The following is a 22,978-nucleotide window of genomic DNA, read 5'->3' on the forward strand; positions in this document are numbered from 1 at the left end:
TTCCAGTTTTGAGGCACTGACCTCACCTTCCACCAACACTGACAAGCCATGCTAGCCAAAACACTTCCAAATTATCCAGCACTTTCTTGATTTTCACCTACATCTTATAATACTAGCACAGCATTCCCATTTATTAATCACTGCACCAACGTCAGCAGTGAAGGGAAATCTATCTATTTTATCTATCACTGTCTCCTCTGAGGAGGGCATATCCATTGGGATTATGATTTCCTCAAAGCACTTGTTCTACTTCTCAGAGATATCCTCAGTCAAGGTCAACATTTCCAGAAATTTACTGAGAACAGCCTGGGTAGCACCTCATCCACCTTCACGAGACAGCCCAAAACTCATTCTTCATCGTGTCTTCAACTTCCACTCACATACAGGGCATGGCTTCTTTTTATTCTGCCAATACCTATCATTCTTAATCTCAAGTGTCTTCTAACCTTTCTTGGATTGCATATTGATAATTCTCAATGATGTTGCGGTTAAGTATTCCTGCCTTTCAGACGAACAGGATAAATTTGAGAAACAAGGGGAGACAATTCAGTCCATCAAGCTAGTTTCTTTAGCCAAACTACAGATACTTTGCAAAGGTCGCCAAAGTTTCTGCTTCAACAGCATGACTCTTTAGTTTGTCCAAAGAACCTGTCAATGAAGTATCTCCCAGCTTCAGTCTTAAATTCATTTCCCTGTAATTTCTTCAGTATTGGAATTCTTGTGTACATGATTCCCAATTTAGATGAAAGTGCTAAAGATTAAAAGATCTGTCAAAACATTAATTGGTATATTTAATCTTTCTGCTTTATCTTGGATGAAGTATTCTTTTCATTTAAGAGCATGCAATAGGAATGATGAAATATAGTGCACAACATATGAAAGCAGTTAGATTACTATTAACATTGCAGTGAATAATTATTTTTATAATGTATTTTAAAGTTAGCAGTACAATATTGTCTCTATGTGGTATGTTTGTAATTATATTTTGTAGTGCGTTCTGTGGTTATCTTTAGGTGTACTGTAAACTTTTTGGCAATGTTTTAGACACTTAAATAGTTGAATTTCTCTCTACTTTTTTAATTTTCTTTTTTCTAATATTTATTGCTTATGAAACTGATGTATATTAGCTTTGTGCCATGTGTTTTTATTTTCATAATAATAATAATAATAATAAGTAGTACAGTAAAGCAGAAATAAAGCATCAGTTTGCAGCCCCAAAATCTACCACAAGAGTATCTGCTGCCCTCAGGCGCTCTCTAATTGCATTTCATAAGCCACACTGGCAGCTTTGATAGAAATCCCAGAGTGAGGAGATCCCAATGCTTCTCCAGACATAAATGATCCACGGAAAGAGCACAGCATCTACTGTCTTGGCTTAATGCAGTGTAGACGCACCTTGAGCTTGAAACATCGCTGTGCGTTGCAGCTTGGTGGCTTCCTGCTGTCTTCTCCTCTCACTCACCCTGCTTGCCTATTACCTCTGTAGATTTGAATTTCATTACCACCCACTGCTGGGAAAGTGTGCCAAGACTCTCCCTCACAGCTACTTTTTGGAAAAATTGAAGGTTTGCAGATGTCAGTGTTTGTGCCTTAGAATTGAAAAGTTAGTAAATTAATTTTCAATTGTGTTAATTATGCTAATGATTGTTACATCACTATTCTTACAGTATTAAGAATACGGATGGCATTATACACAAAGTTAATCATGTCAGTCTTCATTCCAGTATGTTTTTACACCAGAGCTTCATCTCTAATGGTCTGAGACAAAGAAAACCTATCTTAGCTCTACAGAGAAAAGACACAAAATGAGATCATGTTTCTTCACATTATGGCATGAGTACTGAGCTACTGTAAGAATTTCCAAACACCTTTCTTCATTAGTGAATGCATTGTTCAGTTCAGGAGATAATGAGTCAGACAGCATTACACTCCCGTTTTTGTCTCCCAGGCCGTTTGTCCACACTTTTGAAAGATGATTTATGCAGACATTAAAGCCCTAAGGCTGAAGAGTTGTGCTGGAAACCACACAGTCTGTAGACGAAATCCAAGCAGAAGACATTTTTGTTAATTTCTGAGATGTTTTCTGTTTAGTGCTTCAATACTATAAATATATAGGTCTTAATAATTAAATAAACAGGCATATAGAAAATATTAAGTGCTATAAAACAAAATGATATGGAGTGTTGTTGATTTTAAAAGGTTCCATAGTCACTTTATCAATTCTTCCTTAATTTAGCCCAAATAATTCAGTTTTGGCAGCAGGGATGCTCCAATCAGATTTTTTAGGGATGATATCGATCACCAATATGATGATGCTGAATCAGCTGATTCTGATGCAGATTCCATTTTTTTCCTTTATCTCTTTAAAGGACTTTTACACTTAACTCCTGCTTAGTCAGATGCGGAGAAGCCTTATTTTTCTATATTAAATTGTTAACTTTGGTATTTTTTACAATTAAATTGTAGACCACATTCATTGCCTGTTCATCTTCTATTAATACAATTAAATTCTGTAGGCATATTGTTCAGTGGCCATAAAAATGCTAAAATAAATGAAATTCCCTTTAAATACAAACTTTTTAACTAATAAAGTATGTACAGAAAATATTTACTCATAATTCATATGGCTTTAAAGAAAATAATGCTTCTCATAATTATAGGGTGTCATATTTAATTTCTTTTGTAATTTATTCATATGAAACAAGCTTAATTTAAAAAAAAAAGTAGTTTTAACCATTTACTAAAAAATATTGTATATTCTCACACGTTCATTTAATTAATTGATATTGGTAGTTAAACACTGATTAAGGGTAGATATAGATGTGCTTATAGATTTGAATCACATTTAACCATTAACTGCACTGCATCATTTTTTGTTGTTAAAATACACTTTACTATATTTATATAGGTTTTTTTTTTTGTTTGCTTTTTTCCAATGTACCAGCTAGACATTCCTAATTCTTCAGGGGTAATTTTAAATATGAATTACCATTTTAATTATATAGTACTTGTACCAAAACATATACTGTGTGACATACACATACAAGTAATATACACTACAAATCTTTTAAAAGCCACAGATCTATTTATCTATCTGTTTATCAAGAAGATCTAAGCTAACATGCTTAACAAGTTTACAAGTAAAATAGATACATTTTGCTGTTAAGCTAACATGCCTTCTGTTTACTAATCAGCAATTTCAAATTCTTCATCTCTTCTTTTTCTAACTTAAAATGTGAACTGTTGTACTTAACACAACAGTTTCGCTCACCATCCAAACTCCAGCAAGCAGTGTCCATTTTAATTCAAAGACAAAATATAAAGATCTGAATTCATTATAGTATCTTTTCATTCCATTTGCATAACTGCACTTGATGACTCCTCCAATTCCGCTTCCTCAGTTTTTTACTCTACTTTCTTTAATGTAAAGGCTAATATTCTATTTTGTCTATCCCTGGTAAAGTCTGCCTTGCTGCTCTCTTTTAGCTGGAAGTTGTCAGCAAAAAAAAAAAAAAAGTGTACAAGCTTAACTGCTTTAATTCCTTGAGTAAAAGAGCACTACAACTAAATTACCATAAATCCTAGAAAAGCAGAAGATGAAAACATATTTTGTGATTGGACAATTTATCAGTTGTCAATAGAGTCTTCTGCAGTGAATACTGGCCAGTTTAGACTAGCGGCTGATCTAGTGGAACAACTCCTACCACTGAGTGCATTGAAAGAAATAACCTTGCATTTGGCATCAGTCATCTGCAGTGTGCATTAACTCATTCCAACCCAGTTAATAAATGCCACAGACATGAGAAAGATATCTTTGGGATGTGGGAGGGGAAAAAAAAAATCAGTGTATCTGAAGAAAAGCAAAAGAAGAGATGGGGAAATGTGCAGATAACATCTGGGTGTGGGATCCAAGCCTAAAACTGCTGAGGAGATATCAGGCATCTGTGATAACTATAGCATCACCATGCAGCTTATATAGCCCCAATCACTCCACCATCTCTGATAACATCAGCAGTAAAATTAAGCAGCAGAGACGAAATCTTTAAAAATGAGTATGTTCCCATTCTTAACTGGTGGTTGGTTGATTCTTTCTTTCCTAAAAGTTTTCATATTTTACTATCTAAGAAGAATCCAAGTTGCAGTGCTGACTTGTGGCATTTTGGCTGACTGTTTTTTTTTTCTTTAGAGGATTTATTTATTTATTTTTACTGCTGTCCTTCAGTAAAAAAATTGAAACTAAAGGTACATTTCTGGATAACTGGACAATTGCTACTCTAATTCACACACCCGTATGTATCAGAGCAATACTTATGATATTCATTCACTCACTTTTTTACAGTAACATTTATACAATATGTGTTTCCTTCACTTCCTTATTTTTTTATGTTTTGTGAATAATCTGGGCTGCCTTCATTCATGTTTGGGAAAAATAGATCATAGTACTGTGTCACAGTATAAATATGAAATGCAAATACAAATACTTACAGATTACAAACAGTTTGAAAAAGGCTTTTAATACTTTGCAAAATGAAAAACATGGAACTAAGTTGATATCAAATGTCTGCTACACTTGAAGCCTTAATATATAGGGATTTTACCTCTCTTGTGCAGAAGGCTGATCTTTTTCCTCCACTGAGGACCTACTGTATACCCTCTGTGTTTTTTAATCCCTGTCTACAGTTTACTTCCATTTCAGTAATTTTTTCCAGGCACTAGAGTTGTAAAACCTCACTGCCTGTGTATGAACATTAGACTTTGAGGGTATGCCACTCGTTGAGGGCAGGTAGCTCACCCTGTATGCCAGATTCTAGGGGAGAACACTTCTCCACGGCACGAATCTTACAATAATAATGAATGCTGTTTGGCAGCACATGTGTGCTTGTGGCACTGTGTAGCTTTGTTGTTTTTGAGGTTACCCTGACTTTTTACAGTATGTAATATTCCCACCCACAAGTTGAAGTCTATAAATTTCTGTCACTTGAGATATGGAATAATTAAGTGTTTTCTTTCTTATTCTGTGCACATTCTGTGCAGTTACACTCGTACTGAATATGTTGATTTCATGCTGTTTTTAACTAGTGACAACAGCCTTCTTACAAAAGACCTATTGTACCAATAGAGTGTGTAGCTGCATGAAGAAGTTAACTGCCTTGTCTCCAGCCCCAGATCAGTCTGATAGTCATTTGATAAGACTTTCCTGCTAATAATGTAGTCTTACTTTTTTTTTTTCTTCAACATGGTTTTTTGTAGTTCTAGTGGTCTTAAGGTAATTGGTATATGAGTAACATGTACAAGAGAAGGAATTTTAACTTAAGAATTAGCTGATGCATTCTCCTTAATAAAGTGGATCACACAAGGTATGTGCTTTAATGGTAAAATGTCATTAAAAAAGAGAAACTCAGAGAGCCTTCATCAGCCATTATCCATGTGCCACTCACTGGTTAGTCCCCAGCTAAATCAATTTTGTGTTTTTATGCTACTACTAATGAAGTGTTTTATCACCATTATAATCTGTAAATGTATGTTCTATTGCAGGTTCAGCAGATAGACCGTGTTGTTGAAGTAGTTGAAGAAACCATTAAAGGTACAGTTTGAAGGAACATTTCTTTGCAGTTAATTGAAATTATTACTGTATTATGTACCTTACCAGTAAAAACATGCATGGTGATACAGTGATTAGCACAGCTGTCTCACAGCTTTAGAATCCTGAGTTCAGATCCCTGCCCAGACACTGTCTCCATTCTCTTTTTACCTGTGTTAATATTTCTTCTGGGACTCTGTGTTTCCTCTGAGATCCCAAAGACTTTTGCTTAGGTTAGATTGGTCGGTGACTCTAGCTTGCCCTTTTGTTGACAGGATGTCTTGTAATAAGCTTGCACCCAGTTGTTTGAGAATTTAAAACAGATTTGAACAAAAGATACATATTTTGCAGACAAGAAGAAAATGTTATATCTGCTAAATCCATTAGGTTACGTAATAACTAAGTTGTCTCGGTATATCATCAAGCTTGTTCTCAAAGGCTGTGCAGATGTCAACTTCAGCTACCTAATTAGATAATTTATTCCAAATTCCCACAACACTTTATGTAAAAAAAATGATTCTTTGTTTTCATTTATTTCACATTGGTAGTATTACTTCACATAGTATTCACTATGAACTATATACTATATTTAACTGGTATAATTGTCATAGATTCCTGCTTCTAGTGAAACTACTCTCATTCTACCTTATCTTTAGATTTTGCTTTTCTGAGTGTATCATTTAGTGTTTTGGGGGCTTAGAGACTTGAATTCTCCCACTCCTTTTCTGACATATTTCTTTCCAAATGTTTAATGAGCTCTTACTTTATGAAGACCAGACAAGCTGGTTAAGTATTGGTTTCTTTATATGCATTTCATGCTTAGCTAGCAGTTAGTTAAGACAATAATAGGCAATGAAAAATTGTAAATGTTAAAGAAATTGTTTAGAGTTAACTGTTTAGGATAATAAATTGTATTAAGATCAATTTTTATTCTAAAAAGCATGTTGCATTAACAGCAATAATTAAGAACTTTCTTGAAAAGAAAATGTGCAGCCAGTGCGGACCTCCAGGACCCTGATCTGTATATTGGACCAGCTTAGATCAGGCCCAGCTGAAGATTGAGATGTGAAACAAGAATAATTATAAAGGCAATACTGATGTTCCAGTAAAACATTTTGCCATGTTTATTCAGCATGGTTGCTTTTTAATTGATCATTTTTATAGTATATTTACATTCAGAAAAAAGATAAAACCCTGTTTATCAGCACACCTCAGAATGGAATAATGGGGTATCAGTAACCAAAATTACCAAAAATGTGCACATTAGCTCAATCTGATTTTGTGATAACATTTTGCCTAATGTGACAGTCGTGAAATGTGTAAATTTTTTTTTTCATGCATACATGGACGGTATTCCAGGGAGCAAGGGGAAGTTCATCACTGATACCAGAATCTTTTTATATAGATGCTTAATTTTTCTTCCAGTCTGTTAACTAGACCAAACACTTTAACAAACTAATTAATTGAGTTCTTTTTCTTGAAGAAATATCCTAAAGGGCCCCTTTTCACCCACCTTGAGCACTTTTGTCAGAGAAGGATTTATAATTAAGTGACTTTTATTACAAATCACTGCTTATGATTTTTTATCATTTCTGCTGAACTTTAAATTTCAACACCTTAGACTATGTATACACCTTGTGTATCAAGCTGCTATTCACCTGAAATATACAACATCTATCAAGTCAAGTGAAGTTTATTGTCATGTGTAATTCTTATTTACATGTTACACACACAAAATACATGGTATGCAACACATACTAGAATATGTATGTATTTGCAAGTATAAACTTTACTATCATACTCCAAAATATTTGTTTATTTGCCTCATTTCAACAAGCATATCAGACAACTGAATTCCTTTCATGTAGACTTTTAAATAAGCCATCCTATGCCTCCACTTACATATATTTTGCATACACAGATAATGTAAGGAATGAATTAGAAGCATCCTTGGTAGCAGTTTCATACTCGCTGTGTCCGATTGCTATTTATTAGTATTAACAAATGTGGCGAGAGGAAAAGAATTCTAACTGGCATAACTCTGACATGGTCCACAAGTGGGTGAAAATCTACTGAGACACCAAGGGAATCTGATAGTAGGACACAGAACAAGGCACTAGAGAACAAAGTAGGTTAAATAAATCAAAAGCGATACCATGAACTGCCATGACTAATGAGTGAGATCCATTCCTGTGATGACCAAGCACAAAAAAAAAACAAATAGCGTGAGAGCTGGAGACTAAACCAAAACAAAAAACAAAATGGGAGTTTGGTGCCTGCTTGAATGTGTATTTCTAAGTACAATTTTAAACTATATTAATCTTTGCTTGTTTCAGACGAAGGTGGATTGCATTCTTTGGAGAGTGAATTTCCACTCACTGTCTGAGAATGTCTTATCCTGCTCCTAGCACTGCTTTGTGAAATTATGAGGGAGTAGTCTAGTAGCAGTTAATAAAATTTTAAAATCACTCCTCTCTGCCTTTGTTTAGTGTCAATGTCTGTACACCTCAGACTACATGTATAATACCAGGTCTTGACACTTGAATAAATTCTGTGATGATTCTTCACTAATGCAACAAATCATCAGCAAAACCTAAGAAATGGTTATTGAACTTCGCCATATCAAAGACACTCTATGCCTGGTCACTCTTCAGGGTGTACTGCTACTAGTCTTTAGAGGTCCACATATAATAAATTGGACTGGTCTCGTAACACAGAGAAACTATATAAGAAAGGGCAGAGCAGACTCTTTTCGTCTTAGGAGTCTATGCTTCTTTTATGTGGGTAGTGACATCTTTTACATATTCTATAAATAAGTGGCGGCCAGTGCTATTTATTTATTTATTTGATCAATCCTGGTGTGTGCTGTGTTGGAAGCATCCCTTCAGTGGAGGCCTACTGAATCCAACAAATTAATAAAATATGTCTCACTTTAACTACTGTTTTTTTTCTTTAGCCAAGTCATGAGCTTTTCTTTGTTTTTATTTTTCTTTCCTTTTAGTCATTCAAGTGTATATTTGGGAGATTTTTTATGATGTAACCTTTATTTATTGAGCTTCTGTAAAAAGTCACATTTCTCCCTGGGAACAAATAAAGTATGATTTGTTTCTCTGACTGTCTCAGACAGACAAGATAAATTTACAATTGTAAACGTAAACAAACTTTCTACATTGTAAACAATGAAGAGTATGTTATGGCAATCGATGTGTTTATTATCTAACCTTCTTGTTCACCGTGGGAAAGTTGGTTTTTGAGCAGCAGCACTTAGTTCAAAATAAGAGCTAAAGTTGTAAGTAGATCACATGACACACTTGCTCACAATGTCCAGTTTAAAGTTACCATCAGAGAGTTCATGTCTTTAAAATTATCAAAAGGATACCCACACAGTAATGGGGAGAAACTGCAAACATGATAGTTTAGAATGTGGTACACTGGAGCTGTGAGTTAGCATTCAAATAAAGTGAAAGTATCACCAATGTATAGGTGTCTGAAGTGCTCTGATTCTCATATGCCAGATTTCAAATGTGTAGTAGCATCTTCATTAAGGGAGAAATATATAATTTGCATTTTAGGTTGAAATTGACAGTATTGGTATTGATTTAAAACAATCATCTACACTGTTACTTGTTACTGAACTTTGAACCACTGCTTTTATAGCTGCAGCAACTTTTGGTTAGCTAAACAGAGTGTACAGTAATTTGAAGATAAAGTGCAGGAGTCAGTTTCTGTGGGAACCCTTCCTGGTACCAACTGAAAAATGCATGACACGCTTCATAATCCCAGAGCCCAAGTGCTCTCCATAAATTAGAACAGCTAAAAGTTTGGTGGATCCAAATGCCTAACAGGCCTCTGCAAGCAACAAGTGAAGCTATTTTTTAAGTATAATCACAGAAAGATATAATTCAGTTTAACAACTTTTTAAATAATGATTAGATATATGGAAATACTTTGAAATAAATACAGAAATGCAAGAGAGCGTTAATTTAATTCTGCACACTATAATTGGTATGAACATTTTGATTAGTCATTGATGTTGACACTTACATAGGAGCTGCAGTGTATCGGTAATTACATAGCAGTATGCACCTTTAATTGACAGTGGCAGTGGAGACAAAGATGAAAAAAAAAACTGATGATGTGTACTTTTCTGTATTCCTTTACAAAAAAATTTTCAGTTTTAAAAATGTGTACTTAATAGTAAAGAGAGGCAGCTGCATTAAAGTGATGCAGTGGTACTCAATTGTTGAACTTGGACCTCATGTATCTGCCTGTTTAAATTTCAGTGAATTTCTCTGTTTGAATTCAGTCTTTGCAGTTAGTTGGTGTTATTTAATTTGATGGTGTGTGCCCAATAGTTCTTTATTTGCAATCTTAGAAATTACTGATACAGGTAAAATTCCATTATAACGAATATCTTTACACCAAAATTTTCATTACAATGAAGTATTTTTATGGTCCCGATAGCTTCTTCATATGACACGAGTCTATAGAAATCTTGTTACTATGAAGTACATTCAGCAAATATTTTTATTACAACGCAGTGCCCAAAAGACCTTGAAATGCCTGAATGAATCATTCACAGAGCAGTTAGTTCTGTGGCCGCAACTCAGTTGTGCACAACGATCCCTAAACAGAAACACTAAGTTTTTTCTTTCTTCGAACTTTCCTCGTACTGGGTTTTTTTTTTTGCCTTTTTTGTTTTCTGCAGTTTTCAGTGGTACTTTTTTACTTATTGCTTGTCAACATTTGAAAAACATCCATTGGAATTTAACTCATTGTCACATTACTATAAAACAGCAGACACGGAAAAACAATAACAGTTCATATTAGAAGAAAAACGAATTTTTTGCAGGTCTCGATTGCGCAATTAGAAAAAAGACGTTGCCAGTGAATTCGGAATTTCAGCATCGGCACTGTCAACTTTCTTGAAAGACAAAGCAAAAAAAGTAGAAAAATCTCTGGTTGCATACGTATGTGAACTGCTGCATTTAAAGACGTCGAAAAGCTTTTATGTGGTTCAGTGATGCTCGTTCAAGAAACATTCCTATTAATGCAGCACTCATTCAAGAAAATGTGAGGTTTGTAAACTCTCTTGGGACCTCCCCCAACTAGATAGCAAGCCAAAGAGCTCCCCGAAGTGCGATCTCTGCATCTGCATGGGGCAATAGCAGGCTCACAGATGTGCTGCGTCTCTCTGCCAAAGTAAACAGAAAAGATTTCGATGGGTACAAGGTTAGGAGCACTTAAATTGGATCACTGACCTGGCCACGATCCTGCCTGACTGCTGTGTCTATGAGTGGCAGATCACGCTACAATAAATAACTGTGCCGTTCCTGTTTCAAGCTGAATAAAGCTGGTTTTGCTGAAGTACTGAGACTAAGCCTCGTGTTTTGGGGAGCAAGACAGGGACTTATAGTGTGACCCCGATCTTTTATGATTTGCTTTTGTGGTGCTTCACTGCAGCAATGTGAGCCTGATGTTGCCCTGCCCCAGCAACGGGCAAACAATCTTCCCCAGATGCTGCAATCGCGCTTCAGGACGCACTTCGTTGTGTCGTTCCTGTTGGGTGGGGAGTGGGGAGGCGGTCTCAAAAGATTTCAGAAACCTCACAATATGAAGAAGAAGTAATGATTCGGCTCCTGACTTAAAACTGAGCTGCCCACAACATGCTTCCACATTCAGATAATATTTGCTTTGAATACCTCTCACCCAATTGCATGGTAGTGCTTCAACCATTGGATTTGGGCATCATTCGCACCCTGAAAGTGTATTATCGCAAGGAAATGCTGAGAAAAATTCTCATCAGCATAACTTGTAGGCAGGAGGAGATTTAAAGTAATGCGAAAGAAGCTACTGAAATGATTACAAACATCTGGATACAAGTTAATAAAAGCACTATATTAACAAATACAGATTCTCATTACAATGAAATATTCGTTACAATGAAATATTTTTAGGTCCCTGGCACTTAGTTATAACAGAATTTTACCTGTACTGTAATGTGTTTCTTGCTTTTTTAAGAAATACTTGCATCCATAGGTGTAAATAATTCCAGATTCACTTAGGTTTAGCACAATTTAAAATGGTGGACAATTTGTAGGAAGAAAATGATTACCTGAACAATCTTTGTTTATGGAAAATAGTTTGATGAAAATGAAAATACCCCTTATTTCCAGCTTTATGCAGTCATGGTTGGTTTTGTTTGTTTTACCCATGTAGTCGCATTTTCAGTGATGGTCCACGTTCATGTTTTTATTTGTCTAATAAGTATGCTTTACCAAGGATGGACTTGGTTCTTATCAGGGGATGCTTCCTGTATTTTGACCATTGTTGCTGCAATATGCTGCAGCTTCCCTCAATTTTTTTTGTTATATTTTGAAAGTTGATGGACAGTTTAAAGCTGCTAAAGAGAAAAATTTTTTTGACCTTGAGGCACATTTGATATGATACAAAAGATACTAAAGAAAATAGAAAATGATATTGAAACAGAAGTAAATTTGTCAATCAGTCAGTCAGTATTCCAGATTATTTTTTTTTTATTTATGTTTTGCAGTTTTTTTTTTAATGTTATTTCCTTGAAACAAAAAAAATGAAGACTTAAGAAAAACTAAATAAGAAAAATAAGGTGGATGTTTAGAAGTTTAGCTGATTTGTAACTGAAGACAACTTATCAGACCCCTGGAGATTTCTAAACCCAAACTGAAGAGCATATTCCTTCTACTCACCAGTGCATCACTGTTACTCAAGTATTGATTATTTCTTTGTAGATAACAATTTCATGCTATGATGCTATTGTTATCTCTGACCGTGCTCCTTTGATCATGGAGCTTAAATCACTATGCCCCACATATTCATCTTGCAGTTGACATCTTAACCCACTTTTATTAGCAGACGAGAACTGTACAGAATTTATATCCAATCAAAATCGATTTTTTTTTTTTTTTTGAGACAAATGCATCCTCAGAGGTCTCTGCAGGAATACTCGGAAACTCTGAAGGCTTTCTCAAGAGGACAGATTATTTCATATCTTTGCCACAAAAATAAATCTGAAACCAAGAAGGTATCTGAGCTAATCCGTGAGATTGCCAGAATAGATCAAGAACATTATACTTTATAGAAAAATACAGGTTCTGCATACAGAACTCAACCTCTTGACAACTAAAGAAACAGAACAACTAATTTCTAAATCAAGACATCATTACTATGAACATGGAGAGAAAGCTAATGAGATTTTAGCTCAACAAATCCACAAGCAGGAAGTTTGCAGAGACAAAATCATTGACCATAAAAAAAATATAATGCACATATTTACAGACTACTGTAGTCATTATATTCTACTCAGTTTAAAGAAGACAAGACACACCTAATGTGTTTTTGGGTACATTACAGATACCACAACTAGATACTCTCAGTGCAGAGGATTTGGATAAACTGTTTCAGAATTACTAGATGCGATAAACTCACTTCAGAGTGGGAAAGCAGTAGGCTCTGATAGCTACCCAGCCAAATTTTATAAAAAAAAAATAATTTCAATTAAGTTAGCTCCCCTTTTATTAGTAACATTTACAGAAGCTAGAGACAATAAAATGCTACCTCAAACTTTTTTCCAAGCATCTAATTACTGTCTTTCCTAAGCAAAATAAGGACTTATTACAATGTACATCATACAGACCAATCTCACTTCTGAATAATGATGTTAAGATACTCTCCAATGTACTAGCTAGAAGGATTGGGAAAGTGCTTCCTTCAGTAATATCACAACATAAAACTGGATTTATTTAGGGCAGAAAATTAGCTTCCAATCTTCAACACCTGTTTAATGTAATGTATTCACCCACAAAGCCTAACACACAAAGATGATATTGTTGGATTCAGAAAAAGCATTTGATCTGGTGGAATGGAACTACCTTTTCACTATATTGGAGAAATTTGGGTTTGGGCCGAACATTTGTGCATGGACCAGACTACTGTATACCAGAAGCTTCAGTTTGTATTAACAACATTATTTCAGACTACTTCAAACTAGAAAGTGGTACTAGACAAGGATGGCCCTTGTCTTTACTGCTTTTTGCAATTGCCATTGAGCCACTAGCAATTCACTGTCGAAATGCTTATGAGATAAAGGGAATTATCACAGAAAGGACTTGAATAGAATTTTTCACTATATGCAGCTGATATGGGTATCTATCTATTGATCTATCTATCTGTCTATCTATCTAAATACTGTGGCTGCACTCCCAACAGCACTAATATAATTTCAAATGATTTTTGGTCTTAGAACTCTCAAGCACACGATATTATGTTGGACACTTTCCCTTTTATCATCACAGATCAGTTTAAATAACTAGGAGTAAACATCACAAGTAAACATAAAACTCTTTATCATCAAAATTTTGTGGTCTGCAAGGAAACACTTGACCAAAACGTGCATAGTTGGTCTGCCCTTCATCTCACTTTAGTTGGAAGACTTAACAGTGTCAAGATGAATATTCTTCCTAGCTGCTTTTGCTATTTTAGAGCAGTTCAATATATATCAATAAATATTTTTAAGAAGTTAGAGTCAATCATAATCTCATTTATTTGGACCCTATTACTGGATGGAAAATATACAAGCTATATAAACCAGGACATTGACATACAGTAAATCAATGCAGTACTTCTTTATATTTCTTGCTTTGTACTGCAGTAAATACAAGTCATTGCCAATATGCTAACATCCCAATTGTGCTTCATTCACTCAGAATATGGAACCAATGTAGGTAGTACCTCAAGATAGAGAAGCTTTTATCTGTGGCACATCTACACGATAACCATCCTTTTCCACCCTCTCAAACATACACATTTTTTAATGTCTGGAAAACATTTTGGATTAAATCACTTAGAGATATGTACATAGACAGCGTCTTCGCATCCTATGAACCGTTATACTCCAAACTTAACTTTCCAGCAACACATTTCTTTCACTACCTCCAAATCAGAAACTTTGCTAAACAAAACCTTCCCAATTTTCCTTACCTACCTCTGTGCTAGAAGAAATGTTTAGGACTGACAGCATTTCTGTAATGTATAAAAACATTTTAAAGTCAATCTCTTTCAAAGATCCCAGAGCACAGTGGGAAAAGGATCTCTCACTCGGCATTTCAGAAAAGGAGTGGAAGGTAACAATGCACAGAATTCACTCTAGCTTCATATGCACAAAGCATAGTAATTCAACTTAAAATTATCTATCGAGCATACCTGTGTCGTTTTAAAATTGTCCAAAATGTTTCCAGGGCAAGATCCAACCTGTGAACATTGCGATCAAGTTCCAGCCTCATTGGTCCATATGTTTTGGGCATGTACCAAATTAACATCATTTCTGACCAAAATCCTTAAATGCCTTTCAGACAACATTGGAGTCACAATCCCTCCAAATGCACTAGCAGCTGTGTTTGGTGTACCCCGAGATGGGCTTAAAGTGGACAAGGACAAACAAACTGTAATTGCCTTTACTTCACTATTGGCACATAGACAATTATCTTGCTCAACTGGAAGAATTCTAGCCCACCTCTTTTAAGTCAGTGGGTAACTGATGTTTATATTATTTGAAATTGGAAAAAAGTCAAATTCTCACTTAGAGGATTTGTGTAAAACTTTTTCAAAGCCTGGCAGGATCTAATCAATAACATTTTAGAAAAAGCATTTAAATTGAGGAAGCGGATTCTCTTCCCCTTTATTTATTTATTTATTCCTAATATTAAAGTTTTATTCTGTTGGCCTAGATTGCTTTCTCGTGGGTGGGGGCTGATTTGATTCAAAGCTAGTTTTGTAAAATTTGACTTGCTTATATGGAGTGTTATTTAATTTTAATAAATTCAATAAAATGTTAAAAAAAGGTTTAACAATGTCTGCAATGATTGTAAAAATAACACTTGTTACAAACACACTTATTTTTGTGTTCATAATAGTAATAACTGCCTTATGCCTTACAATTAAGCATGTAAACTTAACCTGGTAACTTAGTTTATAAAGAAGCCTGTAGTATTTAAAGCAAATGATTTTTGTTATATAAGCCATGAACAAAATTTGCTTTATGATATCTTTCTTTAAGGCCAATACAAGTAGATTGTGCTCAGTTAAAGGAGATCCAAATGATGTCAACCAAGTTTTGACTCACCGGTCAAATTAAACTTCTTATTTTTTAAGTAATGACTTTGTGTAGACGAAGGAAATGATATGTAATGATCACAAATTAGACTGCCCAATAGTCGTTTAGGAGTTTCAATGACAAAAAATAATTAAATTAGTCAGGTTACAGTTTATAGGGTCTTTACAAATTAAACAAGGGATGTGCCTACTATTATGTGATCATTAACAAAAAAGTTAAATAACTAAAAGAAATAATTGCATTCAAAAAAGGAAACATACATTGTTTGTCCCCTCCTAGTTAAATACTGTTGATTTCCTTAATGTATTTGAACAACTGCAGGTCACAGTTTCAATTAGGGAATTAGCTAGTTAAAGCAGTTCTATACACATCACTGGTTAAGATGCACAAGAAGCAGCATTTAGCCAAGTTCAGGACTTTGTACAAGAACTGATATATCTTTCTTCCTCTAATAGTGCACGATGCATGAAAATTCAGGAGTTGCAAAAGTACGCACTAATGAAAGGTTTGGCTCATAATCCTAATCAGAATCTGATTTTATTTTACAGTGCATCCGGAAATTATTGACAGCGCATCACTTTTTCCACATTTTGTTATGTTGCAGCCTTATTCCAAAATGGATTAAATTCATCTGTTTCCTCATAATTCTACACACAACACCCCATAATGACAATGTGAAAAAAGTTTACTTGAGGTTTTTGCAAATTTATTAAAAATAAAAAAAAAAAAACTGAGAAATTACATGTACATAAGTATTCACAGTCTTTGCCATGAAGCTCAAAATTGAGCTCAGGCGCATCCTGTTTCCCCTGATCATCCTTGATGTTTCTGCAGCTTAATTAGAGTCCACCTGTGGTAAATTCAGTTGATTGGACATGATTTGGAAAGGCACACACCTGTCTATATAAGGTCCCACAGTTGACAGTTCATGTCAGAGCACAAACCAAGCATGAAGTCAAAGGAATTGTCTGTAGACCTCTGAGACAGGATTGTCTCGAGGCACAAATCTGGGGAAGGTTACATAAAAATTTCTGCTGCTTTGAAGGTCCCAGTGAGCACAGTGGCCTCCATCATCTGTAAGTGGAAGAAGTTTGAAACCACCAGGACTCTTCCTAGAGCTGGCCAGCTGTCTAAACCGAGCGATCAGGGGAGAAGGGCCTTAGTCAGGGAGGTGACTAAGAACTCGATGGTCACTCTGTCAGAGCTCCAGAGGTCCTCTGTGGAGAGAGGAGAACCTTCCAGAAGGACAACCATCTCTGCAGAAATCCACCAATCAGGCCTGTATGGTAGAGTGGCCAGACGGAAGCCACTCCTTAGTAAAAGGCACATGGCAGCCCTCCTGGAGTTTGCCAAAAGGCACTTGAAGGACTCTCAGACCATGAGAAACAAAATTCTCTGGTCTGATGAGACAAAGATTGAATGATTTGGTGTGAATGCCAGGAGTCACATTTGGAGGAAACCAGGCACCGCTCATCACCAGGTCAATACCATCCCTACAGTGAAGCATGGTGGAGGCAGCATCATGCTGTGGGATGTTTTTCAGCAGCATGAACTGGGAGACTAGTCAGGATAAAGGGAACTATGACTGCAGCAATGTACAGAGACATCCTGGATAAAAACCTGCTCCAGAGCACTCTTGACCTCAGACTGGGGCGACGGTTCATCTTTCAGCAGGACAACGACCCTAAGCACACAGCCAAGATATCAAAGGAGTGGCTTCAGGACAACTGTGTGAATGTCCTTGACATTCCTGCAATGGCCCAGACTTGAATCCGATTGAACATCTCTGGAGAGATCTTAAAATGGCTGTGCACCGACGCTTCCCATCCCACCTGATGGAGCTTGAGAGGTGCTGCAAAGAGGAATGGGCGAAACTGGCCAAGGATAGGTGTGCCAAGCTTGTGGCATCATATTTAAAAAGACTTGAGGCTGTAATTGCTGACAAAGTATTGAGCAAAGGCTGTGAATACTTATGTACATGTGATTTCTCAGTTTTTTGTTTTTTTTTTAATAAATTTGTAAAAACCTCAAGTAAACTTTTTTCACGTTGTCATTATGGGGTGTTGTGTGTAGAATTCTGAAGAAAAAAATGAATTGAATCCATTTGAAATAAGTCTGTAACATAACAAAATGTGGAAAAAGTGATGCGCTGTGAATACTTTTACATAGTTTTTCAGGTGGCACAGTGATGCATTCTTCTTCCTCAAATATCTAGCATCATGGATTTTAATCTTATGTCCTGTCATTGTTTGGAGTTTACACATTTACCTCTTGCTTGTGTGAACATTTCCTCCTACATGTCCAAGGGAGTAGATTTAGGTTACTTGTCAATTTTAAAATGTGCCTGTATGATTGAATGAGCCCTGCTTTTCACTAATATCATGTTCTGGGTGGTTTTCTCCCTTGTTTCCAGTGTCTCTGGAAAACCTGAAGTTCATTAAGTGTTTTTGAGAATTTAATATTATATCTTTCTAGCTAAGAGAAAAAATGTTTGAGGTCTATATCTATGCTATCCAGGTTTGCATTTTTAATTTGCATATTTGCAATGACTGGACAGGACATTGAAATTATTGGCAGAATCAAGGAATTGAACTTGGAATCTGACCGAATCCTATCATTTTCTCACTCTGCCACTTTCAGTTCATGTTAGCTGCCTCCATACTAAACAGATTACCTTTGTATCTCTTTCCATATGTACTGTATATATACAGGGTGATTGAAAATTATGTTAACATTTGAATGGCTGAAGCAGTTTATTCACAAAACATACTTTGTATGTGCAAGATGATTTCCAGGAATGTCTCAACCTGTTCGCCTTCATGTTCAACACACAAAAACCAACGAGCAACAGTACGCTTTAAAGCCTGGAGACACATTTTGCGGGGAACAGATGATACCACAGTCCGTATCCTGTCCTTCAGGTCACTGATACTGCAAACTTTCCTGCTGTACATGCGCTCCTTCAGCATACCCCATAACCAGAAATCACAGGGTGTCCTATCAGGGGAGTGTGGAGGCCATGGCAATGTTCTACCTCAACCTAGCCATTGACCTGGAAAAGTGTAGTCGAGATAAAAATAATCCCATTAATGTTAACATAATTTTGACTCGCCCTGTATTATCCACATACAACATTGTAGGGCAGGGATTAAATAACTGAACTGAACTGGAAACTGCTAGACTTCATGTTTAGTCTTTTGTACAGGCTAAATTGTAAAATTGTCTGGCTCTGTAAAATTTGTTTTATGACAGTAGTATCATAAAAGGTTTACTTTTATATCATTGTTATTAGAATTATGGTCTGCATTTTGGTGCAACCTTATGTCTTGTAGATGCCAGAGTGATTCTTAGCTAAGCTGCCTTCATCACGAAACTGACTTGTTTCTATTGGATTTAAAGTCTGACACCTGTGAGAAGCTGCTCACAGACTGGTTCCTCTCATATCCTAACATGCAAAGGACAGCCTTAAACCCAGAGCTTCTAAGTGTGAAGCAAATGATTATCAGGCTTTACTAAACGGAGCATCCTTTGCACAGATGAGCAAGTAGGACTGTTGCCTTATACTGAAACAGGGAGGGTATCCTGTTGCCCAGTGACAGGCTTTTTGTCTCTTTCTATACCCCTCTCTCGACCTTACTACCCACTCCCAGCACTGCCACAGTCCAAACCGTAATCATTTTTGTAGACTTTAATTTGGCCAGTTTGTAAGTTGAATGCACAAGTACAGATGTAGCCATTCAGAATGATCAATAATATTGTATTTTTTGCTTAGTGCTGATATCAGCAGACTGCACAAGATTGTATTGTTTCAGAAATTGTCAGTAATGTGACTGTATTAGTTTCGGTTTAAGTGAAACCTTAAAATGGAATATGTAACTTAATAGTATTTTTTTTCTTGCTTGATGTGAATTCATTAAAACTTTTCAATTCCAACAGAACATAGTTTGCACAGTAAGGTAGATGACTGTAAAACTGAAAGGTTTCTGTAAAGTTCACTTGGATGTCAAAAGAAAGAGCACTTCTTAAAATAAAAAAAAAATAATAATAATTCTTTTGTAAACTTAGTATGCAATCTTAATGATGTCACAGTACAAGAGTGAAAATCGGAGCAAGCAGCTGTGTATGCACATTACCAATCAGCATGACAATGTCTGATGCAGAGAATGTGTTAAAAGAAGGTGAGAGATGGCGTTATCCATTTCTGACAACTCTCGAATGGTGGCTAGAATGATCTGATCATAGCCAGGTCACACATGTATTTATTTACTCTTGGTTTTTCATGCTACCTAATAACCTAAAAGACATGTTAATGCCAGGTGTAAATGATGTGTGAGGCTGGGGTTTTAATATAGACTAAACACCAACAACATAGTGCTCATCATTCCACCACCACACTTCATTTGTATTCTTAAAGTTGTAAAAGTAGCAACTGAATAAATCAAATTCATGCAGATAAGAAGTTTATAGTAATATGTTCATGTAACAGTTCTGTGCATAATGTAGATCCTTAGTTATTAATTTCTTTAGGTTGTCAATATCTTATGATATAAGATTATTCGTTTTAAATAAGGGCTTTCTTAAAAGTGTGCCTTTTTACTGCATCAACCACATGCAAGTATTCAGGGAAAAGTACAAAATATTTAAAGTTTTATTTTAATATATATATATATATATATATATATATATATATATATATATATATATATATATATATATATATATAAATATACTTAATATTGTCAGAACAAGAATGCTAAATACCCACTGTTAGTGGTGATTAGTGGTAGAGTTCCATATTAAGTGGATTTAAACGTTCACAGTAAGGAGATTAAATGAAGCAATTGTTTCATTAAACAACTGTGCATCATTAATGACATCTTTCTGTCATTTTGGCTAACCAAGCATGTAATGTTGTAGCTTGAATGTGAACTACTGCAGTATTAAAGATATACTGTGCCATTTGTGTGGCAAAATATCTATGTCCTATGCGAATTGGCCTGTCTTTGATTAGTGGCTTTCAGTGACTCTTTACTTCATATAATGGTTTTAGAAAACCGATGGATTATTCCACTGCGTAGATCATTTCCTGTACGTTAGCACAAATTCACTAATGCTCTAAGATATGACAGCAATAGCTTTGAGAAAACTAATACTGCATTATAATTGAATCCCATCTTTTAATCTCTAGAAAAATTATCACCAGGTAGAGCGTGACATTATTCATTTAAGATTGTAAACTCTGTGCTATCCAATAGTTGTACTCAATATGCTTTTTCCACAATTCTGTTTTTTCATTTTTATGTTGTGACCTTTCTTTTAGAACAGTTGAGAATAGGCTTGAAGGTTCAACTGCTACTCACTATATCTCTAACGATTCTCATAAAACTACCTAAATGTGGATATTTTGTGATGTTTATCTTGCTCTGCCACTGTGAAGCATTTGTGCACATTTTATTGGACACTGAAAGCTTTCAGTTGGTTGCTAATCAGCTTTTTGTGTGTTTAAATAAATCAATATTTATTTTTGATGTATTGCTCTTCACTGAATCAGTGAGTTGGGAAATGACTTGTTTTTCTTCTTCCAACAGATTTGCAGGATTACATTTTAGAGTTATTAAATACCACAAATTATGGAATCCATAAAGAAACTCCACACAGTTAAATTGTTTATGTGATGAGAAAACACAGATTGAGTGAATCCTTTACCACGTAGTAAAGCCTTGTTGTCACATGAATTTAATATTGTGCTTTTATGGAAGTGTGCAGCACAGCACATACCATATTCATCATCATTATTGTGGTTTTCAAAATAAGAAATTATATTGACTCCTGTTTACCACTTTGCTTTTTGATGGCACATTATAATTCTTTGACTTCTGCTTTTTCAAAACACACCTTAATTTAATTTTATATTAAATTAGTGTTTCATTAAGAAATTATTTTTGTATGGGTGAAGGGGCACCTAAAAACAAGAGTGAATTTGGCACATTATTATTGTTTGCCTGGATTATGGTATGATGAGGAAGGGACCTGCTCATTTTGTTGTTAATTTAAACACATATAGGAAGTGACAAAGAATAAACAAACATGACAGTTATGAAAACTAGAACTAAACTTTACAGAAAAAGCCATTATTTGGCAGCAAACTGTTTGGGAACACGCTTATCAAGGAAGGGTAAGTACAAATACTTAAAAATCTAAAATAAGGGAATTATAAGAGGCACTTCTGTATCAGGTACAGTGCAGAAGAGCTACTTTGGCTTGTCTGTTTAAAAGAACTTCAGCAAACCTAACATTCTCATACCTGCTTAATCCATTTTAAGGTTCAGTGTGATGGAGGGCCATCCTGGCAATAAGTACCTCTGGACAGGCTCAAACCATTGTAGAGCCCATCACATAGGGCCAGTTTAGAGTCACCAGTTAACCTAACTTGAATTAAAGCAGAATATACCAAGGAAAGTAAATGCAAACAAGAAGAGAACATTCAAACTCCACATTGCCAGTGACTAAGACCAGGATTTGAACCCAGAGTTGAAAATAATTTATTGATTTGAAAGTGATGTTTATATGTTGTTTGAAGTTTGAAACAATGGGCAAGTGCTCAATCCAGTCTTTTAACTATGGACATTGAAAGGTGAAATTCCAGTGTTTGTGTGGTTGACTGTTAAGATTAATGTGTGGAACAAACAAGGAGTGAGAAAGTCAGTCAGATGAAGATAGTATCAAGAGAAATTGATAGATATACACATGGACAGACCGACAATAGCTGTTGATATTAAAATTGTGTTTGGTTCACACCTGATTGCTCATCAAGCAAGTATGAGTTCGTACAGATTGCTTAGAAATATGTCTGTTTAAACAGTATGCCATCTGATGCCTTGTTTATACAAGTAAAACTTGAGGCAAACACTAGTAAAGCCATTGTTTTTTGCAGTTATTCAGAGATTTAATGCAGCTTTCCTTATATATGCAGATGGTCATTGTAAAGACTGAAAGCAGTGGTCACCACAGAATGTTAAAGAAATGCTTCAACTCCTGCCCCCTGCATTAGAATAATGTTGGGTCCCAGCCCTGCCATTGTTGTGTTTGTTCAACGTTAATTAAATTTCAATATATTCTTGTATAGTACAGCAATCGAGTAACTACAAAATTTACTGGTATCATATGATAACAGTAATATATGACCCTTTATTTACTTAAGCACTTGTATCGCATTGGTTCCTGCCTTGTGCCCTGTGTTGACTGGGGTT

General features: G+C 35.4%; 1 protein-coding gene across 1 annotated transcript in view; it reads left to right on the top strand.

The window, feature by feature from the left end:
* Nucleotides 1–22,978, top strand: part of cdkal1 (CDK5 regulatory subunit associated protein 1-like 1) — an 821,501-nt gene that overhangs the window by 186,115 nt on the left and 612,408 nt on the right. The window contains exon 6 of the mRNA XM_039736195.1: nt 5,536–5,584. Coding sequence (XP_039592129.1) covers nt 5,536–5,584 — 49 coding nt within the window. The remainder of the gene's footprint in view (nt 1–5,535; nt 5,585–22,978) is intronic.

The sequence above is a fragment of the Polypterus senegalus genome, chromosome 15 (assembly GCF_016835505.1).
Source record: "Polypterus senegalus isolate Bchr_013 chromosome 15, ASM1683550v1, whole genome shotgun sequence".
Lineage (NCBI taxonomy): Eukaryota > Metazoa > Chordata > Cladistia > Polypteriformes > Polypteridae > Polypterus > Polypterus senegalus.